At 42.4% G+C, this 20,498-nt stretch overlaps 2 protein-coding genes across 10 annotated transcripts in view; one reads left to right on the forward strand and one right to left on the reverse strand.

Moving 5' to 3' along the window:
- LOC130368870 (tubulin alpha-3 chain-like) overlaps positions 1-20,498 on the forward strand; it is a 35,141-nt gene that overhangs the window by 10,134 nt on the left and 4,509 nt on the right. The gene's annotated exons all lie outside the window — the stretch shown is intronic.
- The window catches only part of LOC130368871 (tubulin alpha-8 chain-like), a 51,163-nt gene that overhangs the window by 1,439 nt on the left and 29,226 nt on the right, over positions 1-20,498 (reverse strand). For 7 of the 8 annotated variants that reach the window (XM_056573205.1, XM_056573200.1, XM_056573203.1 and 4 more), the window contains exons 2-3: positions 1,320-1,536; positions 957-1,105 (exon numbers count right to left, since the gene is read on the reverse strand). In XM_056573205.1, the coding sequence (XP_056429180.1) occupies positions 957-1,105; positions 1,320-1,494 (324 nt within the window). In that variant the 5' untranslated portion in view covers positions 1,495-1,536. Of the gene's footprint in view, positions 1-956; positions 1,106-1,319; positions 1,537-4,381; positions 4,513-20,498 lie in introns of those variants that run through there. The other variant, XM_056573199.1, reaches the window with a different exon arrangement.

Here is a 20,498-nt window from a genome sequence, read left to right on the forward strand (position 1 = left end):
GACTGAGCATCAGAAGGATGAAAAGGACCTATGGGGAAGAGCTTTGACAGGTTAGTATTGTGGTTCCTCACATGCTGGAGCCTGTAATGTATGGGGCAGAGAGGGGAATATCTGCCATATAGGGACAAATTGTGGGCACTATAACAATGTGGGGCATTGGGACTTTGTAATGAGGTGAAGACATTGTTTGAGAAAGGAGCCTAAAATATTTGTCTGGCAGATTCTGTGGACACTTGAAAAGCAAAGTGATAAACAGATGCAGAGAGGTCTTCGAGTGAATGAAAGGAGACTAACTGCACTGTAATAAGTTACATTTTGCAGAGCTTTTATCCAGGCTCTATATGGATGAACAGACATGAACTACAGTTCCATACAAGTCTATGGTCAGGAGTGTCACTGTAACAACGTAGCTGTGTACTTTATTTCTGAAACTGTACAACCCCTAACCATTTCTCCTTTATTCTAGTACATAGAATCAGACTCCACCAAGAGACACTTACAGCAGTATCTTACATCAGAATTTGTAAGCCAGAAAGACCAGTGAAACTATAAGGCTATGTTTAAATGACGGAATGTCTGCACGGAGAATCTGTGCGGACATTTTGGACACTGCAGGGCGACAGAATTATATTCTGGCATTAGGACAGCACTGGAATGCAGAGTCAGACTGCTATGCACTCCGTGCGGACATGGAAAGTGGCGTTTCCATGCCAGAAAGATCTGTGGCGGAAATTCCACTGTGTGCACAGTGCAGCAGAATTCTGTTAACTTCAACAGGACTCTGCTGCAGAGGAAGTTCCGTGTGGCCATTCCAAGCGGACTTCCACACAGAAATTCCAAAGTGTGAGCATGGCCTAAGTGTTAGACTTCTAGTTTTACCTTAAAATGTAGAAGTGTCAAAACAAACATCTCAGAAAAAGTTTCTATAAAACAGAAAAAAGGTCATTGCAGCTTACCATTTTCCGTAACCTGTCTAGTACACCATCAACAATCTCCTTTCCAATGGTATAGTGACCTCTGGCATAGTTATTCGCAGCATCTTCCTTCCCAGATATGAGCTGCTCTGGATGAAATAGTGTGCGGTACGGTCCTGTTCTGATCTCTCCTAAAGTAAGATTTAAAGAAGATGAATTGCATTTTGTTCCATAAGAAAATGCAGAAGATGCCCCCCATTAAGCTCCACCCATAAAAGGTAAATTCTAATTGAAAAATTAGAATATATACATACACACACACACACACACACACACACTGCAGCCCCCCCCCCCCCCCCATATTTAATATTACAAAATGCAATGTGGGATTCTGAATTCCCTTACCAATTACACTTGGTTCCAAGTCAACAAACACTGCTCGTGGCACATGTTTTCCTGCTCCAGTTTCAAAGAAGAAAGTACCAAAAGAGGCATCTGAAATGCTGACATCCTTAGGTAGAGTCCCATCTGGCTGGATTCCATGCTCTAAACAGTAAAGCTCCCAGCAGGCATTGCCCATCTGCACTCCTGCTTGGCCAATATGTATAGAGATGCACTCCCTCTATAAAATACAAAACACATTTATTAGATACATCTTAATACTGCATTTGTGCAAGGCCCCTTTCACACGGCAGTATGTCAGTATTTGTAAGCCAAAACTAGTAGTGCCCGCCCCCCCAAAAAATAAAAAATAAAAAAACTCTTATTAGATTTATGTGAAGGCTCCACTACTAGTTTCGGTTTAGAATCCTGATGTGAAAGGGGCCTTAGACTTTAAATTACTAGTTCTTATTAGGCTCTGCTCACACTACGAGTATACACAAAACCAGAGATCAGTTATATAGAGGACACTCATGAAGCCTAAAGGTTAGGCTTTTCAGACAAGTATAAGGCTAGGTCTACACTGCAGTTTTGGCTTTGACAAGGGAAGGGAGGGTTAAACAACCAAAGATAATCATGTTTCACTGTGTGGATCCTGCTTCATTGCCATTAATGTAAGTGGGAAATGGAAGGTCACAGCCACTTGTGGGTCACAATGCAACCCCATTCACTAATCCCTGCCATGACCTAATTGGAGCTTTTTTTTTTTGGGGGGGGGGGGGGGGGCAATTAAACCTGGCCTGTTATGACAAGCACAACAGAAGATGGAAAGTCAGACAACATACACTTCAATCCACGCAGATTCTTAGGCTTATTCAGCTACAAGTTCTACCTAACAGGAGCCTCGGGCTGCTGTCACCTCCCATCCACACCCTGGGATTAGATCACTAGGGGTGCTGAACAAGCCACCAGAAATGTGGCACAAAACTGTCTTAATGCCATGAACACTATTGATCCTGCCATTTAAATAGTGAAGAGACCAGCATCTGAGTGATAGCCAATGTCTGTCATTACTAGCTGCATGTAAAAACCAGCGGATAGTAGCCAAAGAGGATTTTTCCCATGCCAAAACATCTGGCATGAAAATTCCACCGTGTATGCTATGCAGCAGAATCCCATTCAATTCAGCGGGACCCTGCTGCAGCAGAATCTCTGTGCTGAATTCTAATTGGGAATTCAGCACAGAGATTCCGACATGTGAACATGGCCTTAGAGATAGCATCTTCTAGACATATGATGGAAACATGGGCAATAGGAATCATCCTGAAAGGGGATGTTCACACATACAGGACCTGCTGCATTCAGTGGGTAGCATAATCACCTGTAGAAAACATGCAGCAGATCCTGTATATGTGAACATGCCCTTAAAAAAGGGGTACTCCTGTGGGAAACAATTTTTTTCTAATCAACTTGTAAATTCCAGCACTTAGCTGTTGTATAGTTATTTTCTGTGTGACCAGTGCTCTTTGCTGATACCTCTGTCCATAGCAGGATGAGGTTTGCTCCTTCTCTGGACAGGTCAGCAGAGAGGACTGTGGTCAGACAGAAAGTACAACTCAAACTTTCTCTGTAGTGTACAGCAGCTGATAAGTACTGGAAGGCTTAAGATTTTTTAAATAGATGTAATTTACACATCTGTTTAAAAAAAACTATCAAAACCTGTCCAGAGGAAAATTTGCCCATAGCAACCAATCAGGCCCTGCAAAATGAAAGCACTCGTTGCTATGGGCAACTTTTCCTCTGGACAGGTTTTGATAGATCTCCCCAGTGTCTTTTCCACCAGACTACCCCTTTAAGCATCATGCCACAGGACCTCCATTTTGTACAAAGCTATATTAGGACACCTATAGGAGGCACATGGTGTACTTTCATACAGTTCGTAAAATTCTGTAAAAATCTAGTAATACAAAGATAAATATAAAGCTGAACCATGTGGTATTATAAAGAGGTACTTTCTACCATTATTGTTTATGGTAGTAGGTCTTTACCTGCAAAGTATCGGTTCAAAGCTAGACATACCTTCATTGGTCAAAATTTTTTTTACCCTTTCTGCAAAGGGCAGATTTTTCTCTTTGCACAAGCTGACTCAAGCTCAGAACTTAGGCATGTCCACCAAGGTTTCAACGCACAGGGCAACAGATGGCATTCATTTCAATGGCCAAATGGAGTTACCAATAAAGGCCATGCTGCTTTTTCCTCCCTCTACCCCCAGTGGACTGAAATAGCACCGACAGTCTGAACAAACGCCAACAGATGTCTAACAAGGTGGTAACAGCATTAACCTAGCCTTATCCTGTCATTTTCTATTAAAGATGCATATACAGCCAAGTTAAATAAATGGCCAAAAAGGAGTTTGTTGCATGTAAGCAGAACTAAAAAAAAAAACAGGAAGTTTAGCATAACAGCATCAGAACCACCACTGATTTTACACTGAGGAATAGGAGGGGAATCACAAAAATTCCACAGAACTTTACTTTGAACGTGAAAAAAAAAAAAATAAATAAATAAATAAACAAAAATCACAGAATTAAACGCAAATTGCATGCAGAAACAATTTCAAGTAAACAAATTTTTACTCTTGACTTCAGCAACATGAACGAACATGCTCAAGCGGAACAGAATTTACAGTGCAGAGTAAAATACATTGAAATCAGTGGCAAAGCAGATGTTCATTTCTAAGCAGAGAATTCAAGAGGAATTAAAATCTCAGGGTGAACACACCCTTTAGGAGGAGTTTTAGACAACTGTTTTGGCAGAAGGGCCAGGCTGAGTTTTTTTTTTTTTAGAAAATAGGTCACTTACCCAACTTTAAGGGCCTATTCACATATACAGTATCCTGCAGATTTGAAGTTTCAAACCCATATCCGATTCACAGGATAATTTATATATGAACAGGGTTCATTATTTTACAACTTTTCAAGTAGTACAAAATAGAAACTAGCTCCTACAGAAATAAATACAGATTCTACCCAAATATTAAGCTGGGTGAAAAATCATGAAATAAGTGTTAAACTATTCCAACTCACCATGTTTTAAAGCCGCAGTAGAGCTGTGCACAGATGATGAACAAAGAGATCACTGACTGCTCCAAGGCTAAACTCTCAGCCCTTGGCCCAAATTATACTATCTCAGGTGGGGCAAGTGGGAGGGCTCAGGTGCTTAAAGTGACCCAGACCCTATTAATGAAAACATATAGGGGGAGATTTATCAAAACCTGTGTAGAGCAAAAGTGGTGCCGTTGCTCATAGCAACCAACAAGATAATTGGGGAGATTTATCAAAACCTGTCAAGGGGGGAAGTTGTCCATAGCAACCAAAAAGCTTGCTTCTTTCATTATTAACAAGGCCTCTGCAAAATGAAAGAAGCGATCTGATTGGTTGCTATGGGAAACATTTCCTTTGCACAGGTTTTGATAAATCTCCCCCAATATTTTTAAAAAGGCTTCCGAAACATAAAAGAAGTCATGTGCTCTTCACAGGTTTTAATAAATATCCTTCTTAGGGTATGATCACACTGCATTGCTGCCCACCATTAATCGAATCCTTCGGCATTCCGAGGAAAGCGAGATACCAACATATACTGTTAATGGGGAGCAGCGAGTGCCAATCACTTCTATGGCCAAATGGAGGCACCTAGTGGCTCAAAAACTGCAGTGGCAGATATCCAAAAACTGCCCAAAAAAAAAAAAACAAGTGGAAACTTAGCCTTTAGGAATCTGCTTAAAATAGCAGCTGTTCGGCCATAGAGGTAAATGGGGCCAACTGCTCCCGTTTTTGGCTGGATGCTGACAAATATGGTTAACCCGTGCAGAAACATATTGGGGGAGATTTATTAAAACCTGTGTAGAAGAAGAGGGGTGCAGTTGCCCATGGAAACCAATCAGATTGCTTCTTTCATTTTTCACAGCTCTCTTAAAAATAAAACAAGAAATCTGATTGGATGCCATGAGCAACTGCCCCACTCTTCCTCTGCACAGGTTTTCATAAATCTTCTCCCTTATGTTCCTACCCAAAGGGTTGGAACACACTGCATTTTGGCCCCCATGAATCCTATCCGTCGGCATCCCACCGAAAACAGGATGCTGATGTATACTGTTAATGGGCACAGCAGACCCCATTGAATTCTATGGCCGAAAGGAGTCACCAAGTCACTCCTTTCGGGACATGTGCGCTATTTCCAAAGCACAACAGCCCCAGTCCTGTGTGCGCTTAAAATAGCACATATGTCCCGAACAGAGTCACTAGGGTTGACTCCATTCGGCAGCAGAAGTGAATGGGGTGCGCTGCTCCTGATAACAATATACGTCAGCATCCCTTTTTCGGCAAGAAGCCGACAGATATGGTTAACGGGGACCAGAACGTAGTGTGTTCCTACCCTAACACTGCATTTTTGTTTATGTTTAGGCCCTGTAGACTATGCTGTTGTGTCCCATCAAATTAACATATAATAGCAGGAACCTGCCCGAACAGAGCCACAAGGTGTTAGGGTACGAAAATGGTATGCCGACGTATACTGTAACGGGAGCATCGGACCCCATTCACTTCTGTGGCCACTTCTGTCTTTTCAGAATGTATGAACTATTTCAGAAGCGCAACAGCCCCAGTTTAAAATAGCGCAAATGTCGACCATGGATATAATTTGGTTCTGCTCCTCGTCTGAAAGACAGTGGACACAATTAACGGGGGGGGGGGGGGGGGGGGGGGGGAGGTAGAAACGTAGTGCCAATTTATTTCACAAACAGCACCATATCTGTCTTGTGCGTTGTATTACAACTTTATTCCATTCACTTCAACAGAATTGAGCTGCTATACCACACACAGTGTGGTGCTGTTTTTGGAAGAAATTAGCTCTGTTTTTCTATTGCTTGATAAGGCTAGGGTGACACAAAATTTTTGTCTTCATTCAAAGGGGTACTCTGGTGGTAAACAACTTTTTTTAATCAACTGGATTTTTTTTTATTTTTTGTCTGACCACAGTGCTCTCTGCTGACACCTCTGTCCATGTCATGAACTGTCCAGAGCAGGAGAGGTTTGCTATGGAGATTTGTTCCTGTTCCGAACAGTTCCTGATATGGACCTTTAAACATAAATTTGGAGCATCTTTCATTGTCCATGCACCAGACTAAAATCTACACTAGCAAGAGTGGATTTCACCCATAAATTTTTACCATTTTCTGGAATAAATGATAATAAATCCACTAGGCTACAGGAGGTCATGTCCCCTCTTGCTAAGCTTGTCTACTTTTTACAAAGTGGAATAAAAAAGTTGCAACTTTTTATAAAAAAAAAAACATTTTTTGTAGAGTTTATTTTTATTTATTTTTTGTTAGCAAAAAAAGTTGGGAGTGGCTTCAAAGGGAATTGGAGATATTAAGGAAGCTCCTTTTACCAAACAAATGCTACAGCCAGGTGTTAGTTTGGAGTCAATATGGAAATGTTAAACGCAATAACTACAATGCTTTTGTACTTTTTGGAAATTTCTTCTTCCTTTAGTAGCATTTTTTTGGGTCAGTGACAATTTTTCTAAAACACAGCAGGCTGCAGCAATGGTGTTTTCCCTCTCTGGGTAAAAATTTTTTGGGGAAAAAAGACTGTTTGTGAATCCTATTTCTCTTTTTTTTTTTTTTTTTTCTTATGCCTTTTGAATTTACTTCTGGCTCTACCTTAAAGGGGTACTCCGGCCAAGGATAGGGGATAAGATGTCTCACCACGGGGGTCCTGCCGCTGGGGACCCCCGCAAATCTTGTATTCGCCACCCACCTGTTTGAGGTGCACACCGCGGTGCCAGCTCACAAACAGCCGGGTGGCGACCACAGGGCCGTAGTATCGTGACGTCATGACTCCGCCCCCATAGACTTGCACAGCGGGGCGGGGGGGTGACGTCACACGGGGCGGAGTCGTGACATCACGATACTCCGGCTCCGTGGTCGCCACCCGGCTGTTTGTGAGCTGGCACCACGGCGTGCAGCTCAAACAAGTGGGCGGTGAATACAAGATTGCGGGGGTCCCCAGCGGTGGGACCCCCACGGTGAGACATCATATCCCCTATCCTTTGGATAGGGGATAAGATGTCTCAGGGCCGGAGTAACCCTTTAAAGTATTGAGCAAAAGACTGCCACTAAGGGTAGGAACACACTACGTTCTGGCCCCCGTTAATTATATCTGTCAGCATCCTGCCGAAAACAGGAGGCTAACGTATACTATTTCTTATTGGAATTCTCCACGAAGATTTTGCTGCAGCAGAGTCTCGTTGAATTCAATGGGAATTCAATGTTCGCACTGAGAGTTTCCGGGCAGACATTCCAACGTGCCTGAAGATACAAACATACTATATTTCTTCCCCTGTAAGGGTCGGAACACACTACGTTCTGGCCCCGTTAATTGTATCTGCCGACGAAAATGGTATACCGACGTATACTGTTAACGGGAGCAGAGCACCCCATTCACTTCTGCTGCTGAATGGAGTCACCCCTAGTGACTCCATTCGAGACATACGCGCTATTTTAAGCACACTCATGACAGGGGCTTTTGCACGTTAGAAATACGTCCTGAAAGGAGTGACTAGGTGACTCCTTTTGGACAAAGAATTGAATGTGGTCCGCTGCGTCTGTTAACATTATACGTCAGCATCCTGTTTTTGTGGGATGCCGACGGATATGATTAACAGGGGCCAAAATGTAGTGTGTTCCAATCCTTAACCACTTGAGGACGGAGCCCATTATGATCTTAAGGACAGGATTTTTTTTAAAATCTGACCTCTATCACTTTATGCATTACTAACTCTGGGATGCTTTTACTTATAAGTTTGATTCAGAGATAGTTTTTTGGTGACATATTCTACTTTATGTTAGTGGTAAATTTTCGGCGATACTTGCATCATTTCTTGGTGAAAAATTCCAAAATTTAAGGAAAATTTTTAAAATTTTGCATTTTTCTAACTTTTAAGCACTCTGCTTGTAAGGAAAAGGGATATGTTAAATAAATTACATATTGATTCACATATACAATATGTCTACTTTATGTTTGCATCATAAAGTTGATATGTTTTTACTTTAGCAGCAATTTTCCAATTCCAGAATTTTTCAGGGACCAGTTAAGTTTTGAAGTGAATATGAGGGTCTTTATGTCAGAAATCCCTTATAATGGACCCCATTATGAAAACTGCACCCCTCAATGTATTCAAAATGACATTCAAAAAGTGATTGATGAACTTTCGTTAAAGTGGGACGTGTAAATGAAAAATTTGATTTTTAACACTAAAATGCTGGTGTTACCCCAAACCATTGGAGAAAATGCCCCCAAAATGTTTAACCCCATTTCTCTTGAGTAAGGAAATACTTTGTGGATGTAAAGTGATCTGTGGGTGCACTAGAGGGCTCAGAAGGGAAGGAGCGACATTGGGCTTTTGGAGAGCGAATTTTGCTGAAATGGTTTTTGGCGGGCATGTCTCATTTGGGAAGCCCCAATGATGCCAGAACAGTAAAAAAAAAAAACACATGACACACTATTTTGGAAACTACAACCCTCAAGGAACGTAACAAGTGGTAAAGTGAGCCTTAACACCCCACAGTGATTGTCGAGCTTTCAAATGGGACGCAAAAATTATTTTTTTTCAATAAAATGATGGTTTTAACCAATATTTTTCATTTTCACAAGGGGTAACAGGGGAAAAAAATGTGTAACCCCATTTCTTCTGAGTATAGAAATACCCCATATGTGGATGTAAAGTGCTCTGCGGGCGAACTACAATGCTTAGCAGAGGAGGAGCGCCATTTGGCTTTTGGAGAGAGAATTTTATTGGAATGCGTTTACAAAACCCCCATGATGCCAGAACAGTGGACCCCCCACATATGACCCCATTTTGGAAACTACACCTCTCACGGAATGTAACAAGGGGTGCAGTGAGTACTTACACCTCACTGACGTTTGACAGATCTTTGGAACAGTGGGCTGTGCAAAAAAAAAATTATTTTTCAGTTTTACGGACCACTGTTCAAAATATCTGTCAGACACCTGTTGGGTGTAAATGCTCACTGTACCCCTTGTTACATTCTGTGAGGGGTGTAGTTTCCAAAATGTCACATGTGGGGGGTCCATTGTTCTGGCACCATGGGGACTTTGTAAATGCACATGGCCTTCAATTCCAGCCTAATTCTCTCTCCAAAAGCCCAATGGCACTCCTTCTCTTCTGAGCCCTGTAGTTAGCCCATCAATGGCTGTCTGGCAATACTGGGAGTTGTTATTTTGCAACAGCTGGAGGCTCCGTTTAGGAAACACTGCCATATGAGACATTTTTCAATTTTATTGGGGTGTAAGGGTGTGTAAGTAGTGTTTTACTTTTTATTTTGTGTTAGTGTAGTGTAGTGTTTTTAGGGCACATTCACACAGGCGGGGGTTCACAGTTAGTTTTCCGCTGGGAGTTTGAACTGGGGCGGAAAATTTGCCGCAGCTCGAACTTGTAGAAGGAAACCCACTGTAAACCCCCGCCTGTGTGATGGAACCCTGTAGATTCATATGGGGGGGGGGGGCAAACCTTCAGCTGTTGCAAAACTACAACTCGCAAAATGCACTGACAGACCGTACATGCTGGGGGTTGTATTTTTGCAACAGCTGTAGGCACACTGGTGGGGAACCACTGAGTTTGGAAACAGACTCTAGCTCAGTGATTCCAACCCGTGTGCCTGCAAAACTACAATTCCCAGCATGTAGGGTCTGTCAGTGCATTCTGGGAGTTGTAGTTTTGCAACAACTGGAGGCACATGGGTTGGAATCACTGAGTTAGGAGACAGACTCTAGTTGCGTGTTCCCCAACCAGTGTGCCTACAGCTGTTGCAAAACTACAATTCCCAGCATGCCCAGACAGTCAGGGTTGCTGGGAGGTGTAGTTCTGCAATATCTGGCCCTTTCCAACTTTTAGAAGGCCACAGTGAAGATTTCTTACCAGGGATCTTCACTGCAGCCTTCTTAACGACCAAACTTTCCGGCCTTCCTCCTCCTGCTGTGATCGGAAATACGGAGGGCGTACAGGTACGCCCACCGTTCTTAAGTACCATGATGTGAGGGCGTACCTGTATGCCCTCCATCCCCAACAGGTTAATAGTATCCATTGGCTTCCCATTGAAAACAGGATGCTGACATATACTGTTAACAGGAGCCACGTACTCCCTTCACTTCTATAGCCGAACAGAGTCACTCCTAATGACTCCCTTCGAGACATAAGCGCTATTTTAAACGGTCTCATGACGGTGGCTGTTGTACTTTTGAAATAGCATATATGTCCCGAAAGGAGTCACTAGGTGAATAGGGTCTCCTGCTCTTGTTAAAGGGGTACTCCGATGGAAAACTTTTTTTTTATTATGAACTGGTGGCAGAAAGTTAAACAGATTTGTAAATTACTTCTAATAAAAAATCTTAATCCTTTCAGTACTTTTTAGTAGCTGTTTGCTACAGAGGAAAATCTTCATTTTTTTAATTTATTTTTTGTGTTGTCCACAGTGCTCTCTGCTGACACCTGATGACTGTATCAGGAACTGTCCAGAGCAGGAGAAAATCCCCATAGCAAACCTATGCTGTTCTGGACAGTTCCTGACACGGACAGAGGTGTCAGTAGAGAGCACTGTGGTCAGACAGAAAAGAAATTCAAAAAGTAAAGAATTTCCCCTGTAGAATACAGCTGCTAAAAAGTAATAAAAGGATTAAGATTTTTTAATAGAAGTAATTTACAAATCTGTTTACCTTTTTGGCACCAGTTCATTTAAAAAAAAAAAAAAGTTTTCCACCGGAGTACCCCTTCAACAGTTTACGTATATAAGGATGCAATTATCGGGGGCCAGAATGTAGTGTGATCGTACCCTCAAACCAATGATTAGGCTCCAAACACACTACATTTCAGCCCCCCGTTAATCGTCGAAAGCGGGATGCCAACGTATACTGTTAATGGGAGCAGCGGGCCCCATTTACTTCTATGACCGCATTGAGTCAACCCCATAGTGCATACGTTCCAAATGGAGTCACTGGGGTTACTCTTTTCGGCCATATAAGGAAATGGGACCTGCTGCTCCCATTAACAGGATAATAAGGGCAAAAACAGTGTGTTCCGAACCATAGGCCATGTTCACACGTCAGAATTTACATGCTGAATTCCGGACATTCCACTGCAGCAGAGTCCTGTTGAATTCAACAGGATTCTGCTGCGCTGTGCACATGACGGAATTTCCGTGCCAGATGTTTCCGGCACAGAAATTCTGCTTTCTGTGTCCACAGAAACAATTAATGTGTTCATTCTTTCTGCAGACTCTGCACGTAAAGCATAGCCATCTATGAGACGGCGCATTCCTGTGCGGTCCTAGCCCGCAGTTTGCGGAATGTCCACATGAAGATTTTCTGTGTGGACATTCCAGCGTGTAACGTAGCCTTAAAGGGGTACTCTGGCCCTGAGACATCTTATCCCCTATCCAAAGGATAGGGGATAAGATGACTCATCAGGGGGGGGGGTCCCGCCGCTGGGGACCCCCGCAATCTTGTATTCGTCACCCACCTGTTTGAGCTGTACGCCACGGTGCCAGCTCACAAACAGCCTGGTGGCGACCACGGGGCCGGAGTATCGTGACGTCATGACTCCGCCTCCACTATGCAAGACTATGGGAGGGGGCGTGATGGCCGTCATGCATAGCGGGGGGTGACGTCACACAGGGACGGAGTCGTGACGTCACGATACTCCGGCCCCGTGGTCGCCACCCGGCTGTTTGTGAGCTGGCACCGCGGCGTGCAGCTCAAACAGGTAGGTGGCGAATACAAGATTGCGGGGGTCGCCAGCAGTGGGACCCCCGTGGTGTGACATCTTATCCCCTATCCTTTGGATAGGGGATAAGATGTCTCAGGGCCAGAGTACCCCTTTAAGGGGGAGATTTATCAAAATCTGTGCAGTGGTGCAGTTGCCTATAGCAACCAATCAAATCATTTTTTTCATTTTTAAAGAGGCCTGTGAAGAATGAAAGAATCTTATTGTTTGCTACAGGCAGTTGCATATTTTTTTTCTGCCCAGGTTTTTTTTTCTGGTTTCTTTAAACTTGCAGCCTTTTCCATCAGGTGACATTATCAGGCTGCTCTATAAATCAGGGGTATTGCCGGCACCTGATTCTGCCTCTATCATTCACATAGATTTGGTTAGCTTGGTAGGCTGCTGGTCAGATCTAGGCAATAATGGTATGTAGGTTCCTTTTTCTATGCTTTGGTTTAGAAATAAAAGGCAATACCCTTTATATCTGTCTATAAAATTTAGTAGGGAAGGGGAGTTTAGCACTTTTTGCATATATGATCTTTTCATATACTCTAAAGTGCCTGTTTTTGGGTTGTGTTTGAATGATAAGTTTTAATAAATCTCACAATTATGTATATGCATCTAATCAGAATGTGACCGGAAAAGGTTAGGGTCATATTGTGTTTTTTATGGCTTCTGTCACAGGTATGTTGGCATCCCACCAAGAATGGGATGCTGCCATATACTGTAGTGATGAGCTGCAGGTGCCATTAATCTCAATGGCCCAAACTGAGTGCTCATGACTCAGTTTGGGCCATAAATATTCTCTTAAATGGACTTTCCAATGCCTTTAGACTGTACTCCAATGCCACAGCCCACTAAAAATGTATACAGTCCAAATGGAGTCCCTATATGGTGTCTGCTGCTCTCGGACACCGTATACACCTACTTTCTGTTCTTGTTGGAATGACAGATATCTGTGACTGAAGTACTAAACGCTGTATGAACCTAGACTTAGTGTGCTATGAGCTGTAGACAATTTGTGCAAAATGTTAGATGTATTCATGTCTGACATTAATGGCATTGAGAAATTCCCCCTGTATCTACAACTAGTGAGGGAGTAAGGTTTTAATTTTATGCAGGAAGATTGGTTGTAGTCTCTTAAAGGAAAACTGTCAGCTTTCAGCGGTACTGGCTGGTAGTGCGGGGGATGCTGATCAGTTTCATGCTTACTGTGCCCACTTACCATACTGTTACCATTCTGCCGTAATCTTCTATTTTCTGTATATGTTAATGAGTTGCCAACAAGCACTCTGATGTCAGTGCCAGGCCACAGCACCGCCCAGCTCCTCAATATTTCTCCCCTCTCTCCATTACAGAGCGGGGAGAAGAGGGAGGGGAGGTATATTGATGAGCTGGGTGGCGCTGTGGCAGGTGGCACTGATGTCAGAGTGCCAGTTAGCTCGGCTGGTGCCAGTTAGCAACTTATTAGCATATACTGAAAATAGAAGATTACGGCAGAATGACGTGGCGGATCAGGACACGGTGAGCATGAAACTGATCAGCGTCCCCCCACACTACCAGCCAGTACCGCTGGTTAGTGCAGGGGGAGAAAGCTGACAGTTTCCCTTTTAAGATGTAAGGAAAATATGTGCGTTCTAAGGACATGTTAGAAATCTGCATACTGAAATGTAAAGGCTTATGGTGGCCCTACACATTAGACTATGGGGGAGGTTTGTCAAAACCTGTGCAGAGGAAAAATTTACCAGTTGCCCATAGAAACCAATCAGGTCGCTTCTTTCATTTTTCATAGGCCTTTTCAAAATTGAAAGGAGTAAACTGGTTATGGGTAACTGGTCAACTTTACTTCTGCCCAGGTTAAGCTAAATCTCCCCCAATATGTTCATGTTATGTTCTTCTGATGATCATCTTGAAAATGTTGTGGAAAGGGAAATTATTGGATATGCTGAATTGCTTCTGTTATAGATCAAATGGTATCAGTATTGCAGCCTTATTTCTTCACAGAAAATACTGATGGGATGTCTTTTAGGCAGGAAACTGAACTACATTTTGGGGGGGGGGTTGTAGTCTCTAAACTACACCAGCCCAGGCTTGGATCAGCTTTTTGGTGGATGTGAAGAGTGAAATTTCAGAATGTGCGCAATGTATCAAATACACTAAAACCATTTAATAAATTTGGTGCTCCTACACACTACCAGCACACAGTGTAGAAAAATAGTTCACTTAGGCTAGGACTCCACTGAGATTTTTGCCCTGCGATTTTTGTGGCATAAAAACACCAGGAAAAAAAACAAGAAAAACTGCCACAGTTTTCCCCTGCGAGTAGTAGTACCTGTACTGTAGACATATTGCCCCGGGTGTCAGTCTGACACCCGATGTGATCGTCCTTTATATATCAGAGAAGCGGAGCAGCTCTATACAGCGTTCACACCTCTGCTCTGTACTCTGTTCATATTTGTTCTATTCATATTTTCTGCCCAGAGCTGTGATTGGCCAGATGGTTTCAGCCAATCACAGCTCTGAGGAAAAGATGAATGAATGAGCGGCCGGCCCAGAGTACAGTGCAGAGCAGGGATGCGAGCGATGTATACAGCCGCTCTGCATCTCTGCTATAGACAGGACGGTCACAGCGGGTGTCAGTTGTGACACCCGCTGTGATGTGTCCTTAAGCAGGCACTACTACGCACACTCTGCTCTATGCTGGGAGTTGTAGTACCTGCATTAATAGCAAGATCGCAGGGAGTGTGACTTCTGACACCCGCTGCGATCTGTCTATTAATGCAGGTACTACAGCTCCCAGCATGGAGCAGAGTGTACTCAATGATGGGAGTAGTACTTGTAGTTAAGGAAAGATCACTGCGGGTATCACTCCTGACACCCGCTGTGATGCTCCTGTATAATGTATGGATGCGGCGGCCGCTCTCCTATGGTCCCCTGCACGGCCGTATATATACACATGTTCCTATATCCCACAGAAAGCTGTAATTGGCTGGAACCATCTGGCCAATCACAGCTCTGCAGGAAATATGAATGTGTGTGTGTGTGTGTGTATATATATGTCAGTGGAGGAACCATAGAAGAGTGGCCGCCGCATCTATACATTATACCGGTGGATCGCAGCGGGCGATCTGTCTATTAGTACAGGTACTACTACTCCCAAAAACACACTACATTTTTAGCGCTTTACCCGCTCACATAAATTGATCCCTGTTTAACCCCTTAAGGACCAAGGACGTACAGGTACGTCCTTGGTCCTGCTCCCATGATATAACGCGGGGTTAAACGGTAACCCCGCATCATATCACGGCTGGCCCGGCGTCATAGTGAAGCCGGGACCCGCCGCTAATAGCGCGCGGCGCCACGCTATTAACCCTTTAGCTGCGTGCTCAGAGCTGAAAGTAAAAAGTGCCGGTTAACTCAGTGGGCTGTTCGGGATAGCCGCGGTGAAATCCAGCTTACAGGACAGCGGGAGGGCCCCTACCTGCCTCCTCGCTGTCCGATCGCCGAATGACTGCTCAGTGTCTGAGATCCAGGCATGAGCAGTAAAGCGGCAGAATCATCGATCACTGGTTTCCTATGAAAAACCATTGATCAATGATAAAGATCAGTGTGCAGTGTTATAGGTCCCTATGGGAGCTATAACACTGCAAAAAAAAAAAGTGAAAAAAAAAGTGAATAAAGATCATTTAACCCCGCCCCTATTAAAAGTTTGAATCACCCCCCTTTTACCATAAAAAAAAACCGTGTAAATAAAAATAAAAACAAACATATATGGTATCTCCGCGTGCGGAAATGTCCGGATTATAAAAATATATTGTTAATTAAACCGCTCGGTCAATGACGTACGCGCAAAAAAATTCCAAAGTCCAAATTTGTGCATTTTGGTCACTTTTTATATAATTTAAAAATGAATATAAAGCGATAAAGAAGTCCTATCAATGCAAAAATGGTACCGTTAAAAACTTCAGATCACGGAGCAAAAAATGAGCCATCATACCGCCCCATACACGAAAAAATAAAAAAGTTATAGGGGTCAGAAGATAACAATTTTAAACGTATAAATTTTCCTGCATGTAGTTATGATCTTTTTCCAGAAGTACGACAAAATCAAACCTATATAAGTAGGGTATCATTTTAATCGTATGGACCTACAGAATAAAGATAAGGTGTCATTTTTACCAAAAAATTTACTAAGTAGAAACGGAAGCCCCCAAAAGTTACAAAATGGCGTTTTTTTTTTTTTCAATTTTGTCGCACAATGATTTTTTTTCCCGTTTCACCGTAGATTTTTGGGCAAAATGACTGACGCCATTACAAAGTAGAATTGGTGGCGCAAAAAATAAGCAATCATATGGATTTTTAGGTGCACAATTGAAAAAGTTATGATTTTTTAAAGGCAAGGAGCAAAAAACGAAAATGCAAAAACGAAAAAAAAAAAAACGGTCCTTAAGGGGTTAAAAATTTATAAACATTTTGTAATAAAAAAGATACATTTCGTTAGATACAATTTTTTCCATTACTACTGTATCTTATTTTTTTTTTATGGTATCCTACGACATTTTAATAAAAAAAGGTATCTCTTTTCGTTGCCGAAATTTTATGAAATTTGGCGGCCGTGGGATGAATACGACACATAGCAAGAACACCATAGACAAAATAAAAAATAATTAAAAAAAATAAATAAAATAAAAAACTACCAAAAGGTTGAAGGGGATCATGCAGCTTGTCTTTTTAGTTTGTGTTTTTTAATTTTATCTATAACTACTTTTATTTCCTTTCGATTTACCCTTTTTTTTTTTTTTCTTGATTATTTTTTTTATTTTTCATTTTCTTCTTTTCTATTTTTATTTTTCTTCTTTCTTTACTTAAAATGGAATATGTTCAGCAAGGCGGTTATACTGGTCATGTAGATAAGCTAACTTGCCATGTGTAGAATGGTAAGCTTAATCTATTTTCTATCGACTTACTTAATTAGGTATAAAAAAAAAAATTATAATTAAATAGCATGTATTGTATATTGAAGCATTGTGACAATGCTACTCATTGTTATTGTGATGTCATAACTTTGCTATATATATACATGACACTGATATGTTTTAATTTCCATTTTTGTCTTTATACCTTAGCTCTATTTTCCTTTGTTACCATTTTGTAAAATTGTAAAAACTACAAATAAACAGTTTAAAAAAAAAAAAAGTATCTCCATAATTTTTGTGGATTGATAAAGTCCAAAAAAGAATAAAAGCCGCCTGCAAAAAAACTCAAAATTTAAAACCAACATGGCGTTTTTCTTGGCGTTTTTGCTCTCCCATAGACCTGGGAGGAAAACGCCACGATTTCAGGGCAAAAAAAGCCAAACTGGGTTTTGTCGGGCATTTTGAAAATCCAGCCTCTGAGCCCGAAATTGCTTAAAAAAAGCAAAAGGATAAAAAAAACGGCAAACTGAAAAACTCCAAGTGAATCTGGCATTTTGCAGAAGATGACAATTTTAAACATACAAATTTTCCTGCATGTAGTTATGATTTTATTTATTATTTTCACAAGTAATACAAAATCAAACCTATATAAGGGTGCTTTCACATCACGTTTTCAGCCTACGGCTGCTGGATCCGGCTAGGGGAGGGGGAAAACCGTGTGCTCCCGTACCACAACCGGACCAGCGCTGAAATCCATTGACTTTAATGAGCCGACCAGAGTCACCGTTTGACTCTGGTCGGCTCTTCTTCGACCCGTATCTGATTTTGTGACCTAAAACTGTAGTATACTACGGTTTTAGGTCTGGTCACAAAACCAGATCCGGGGCAGACATAAGACGGCCGGAGTCAAATGGTGACTCTGGTCGGCTCATTAACCTCTTCAGGACACAGGGCGTATCCATACGCCCGTGGGAAATCTGGTCCCCACCGCTAGCCGGTTGGGGACCGGAGCCGGATGCCTGCTGAAATCGTTCAGCAGGCATCGCGGCATAACGCCGAGGGGGTCATTATGTCCCCCCCCCCCATGTCGGCGATGGCCGCAGATCGCTGGACAATTCAGCCCAGCGATCTGCAGCGGATTCCGGGTCAATCGGGTCTCCAATGACCCGGAATTACAGGCTGTTCGGGGCCGTCTCTGACAGGACGGCCGGCCGACCAATCAGGGCACCTGCTGCGGGTGTCACTCCCGCAACCCGCTCCGCCCCTCTTCCGGAGGACCCCGGCAGCTGGGGACCCCAATCCCCGGCATCCCTGTTTGGATCGGGGGACCAGGAGCGGCGGCGTTGAGGGACTGACCTGCAGCGGCGGCGTGGATCAGCAGTTGGAGCTGAGTGACATGCCTTATGGGCATGCTGGGACTTATAGTTTTGCAACAGCTGGAGGCACATTTTTTCTATGGAAAAGTGTAACTTCAGTTGTTGTAGAACTACAACTCCCAGCATGCCCATTGGCTGTCGGTGACTGCTGAGAGTTGTAGTTTTGAAACAGCTGAAGGCACACTGGTTGTGAAACACTGAGTTGGGTCACAAACTCGGTGATACATAACCAGTGTGCCTACAGCTGTTGCAAAACTAAAACTCTCAGCATGTACAGTCTGTCACAGGGTACACTCACATGAGCGGAGGTTTAAAGTAAGTATCCGGCTGCAAGTTTGAGCTGCGGCAAATTTTCTGCCGCAGCTCAAACTGCCAGCGAGAAACTACTGTGAACCTCTGCCCATGTGACTGTACCCTAAAATCACTACACTACCACAAAATAAAATAAAAAGTAAAAAATGCTACATATACACATACCCCTAAGCAGCCCCCCTCCCCAATAAAAATGAAAAACATCTGGTAAGCCACTATTTCCAAAATGGAGCCTCCAGCTGTTGCAAAACTACTCCCAGTATTACCAGACAGCCACTGACTGTCCAGGCATGTTGGGAGTTTTACAACAGCTGGAGGCAACCTGTTAGGGGTATTCTACGCCAGTGACTCCCAATGTCCACCCCTATGCAAGTCCCTAATTTAGGTCTCAAATGCGCATGGCGCTCTCACTTTGGAGCCCTGTCTTATTTCAAGGCAACAGTTTAGGGTCACATATGGGGTATCGCCGTACTCAGGAGAAATTGTGTTCCAAATTTTGGGGGGTATTTTCTGCTTTTACCCTTTTTAAAAATGTAAAATTTTTGGGAAAACAAGCATTTTAGGTAAAAAAAATAAAGAAAAAATATATAATATAATTTTTTTTTATTTTTTTTTTTTTTTACATTTGCAAAAGTCATGAATCACCTGTGGGGTATTAAGGCTCACTTTATCCCATGTTACATTCCCCCAGGGGTCTAGTTTCCAAAATGGTATGCCATGTGTTTTTTTTTTTTGGTTTTTTTTGTTGCTGTTTTGACACCCTAGGGGCTTCCTAAAGGTGACATGCCCCCCAAAAACAATTTCAGAAAAATGTTCTCTCCAAAACCCCTTGTCACTCCTTCCCTTCTGAGCCCTCTACTGCGCCCGCCAAACACTTTACATAGACATATGAGGTATGTGCTTACTCGAGAGAGATTGGGCTACAAATACAAGTAAAAATGTTCTCCTTTTACCACTTGCAAAAATTAAAAAATTGGGTCTACAAGAACATGTGTGTAAAAAATAAAATAAAAAAATGATTTTGAATTTTCTATTCCTGTGAAACACCTAAAGGGTTAAAACACGGAATGTCATTTTGAATACTTTAGGGGGTGTAGTTTTTATAATGGGGTATTTCTAATATGAAGAGCCTTCAAATCCACTTAAACTGAACTGGTCCCTGAAAAATATAGTTTGAAAATTTTGTGAAAAATTGGAAAAATGCTGCTGAACTTTGAAGCCCTCTGATGTCTTCCAAAAGTAAAAACCCATCAATTTTATGATGCAAACATAAAGTAGACATATTGTATATGTGAATAAAAATTTTTTATTTGTAATATACATTTTCCTTACAAGCAGAAAGCTTCAAAGTTAGAAAAATGCTAAATTTTCAATTTTTTTTCATCAAACTTGGGGATTTTTCACCAAGAAAGGATGCAAGTTACCAAAAAAATTGACTACTATGTTAAAGTAGAATATGTCACGAAAAAACAATCTCGGAATCAGAATAACTAAAAGCATTCCAGAGTTATTATTGTTTAAAGTGAAAGTGGTCAGATGTGCAAAAAATGTTCTGGTCCTTAAGGCCAAAATGGGCTTGGTCCTTAAGGGGTTAAAGTCAATGGATTTCAGCGCTGGTCCGATTGGGGCACGGGAGCGCACGGTTTTCCCCCTCCCCAAGCCGGATCCAGCAGCCGTAGGCTGAAAACGTGGTGTAAAAGAACCTTAAGTAGGGTATACCTTTAATCGTATGGACCTACAGAATAGTCATTTTTACCGAA

Source organism: Hyla sarda, chromosome 4 (genome assembly GCF_029499605.1).
Source record: "Hyla sarda isolate aHylSar1 chromosome 4, aHylSar1.hap1, whole genome shotgun sequence".
Lineage (NCBI taxonomy): Eukaryota > Metazoa > Chordata > Amphibia > Anura > Hylidae > Hyla > Hyla sarda.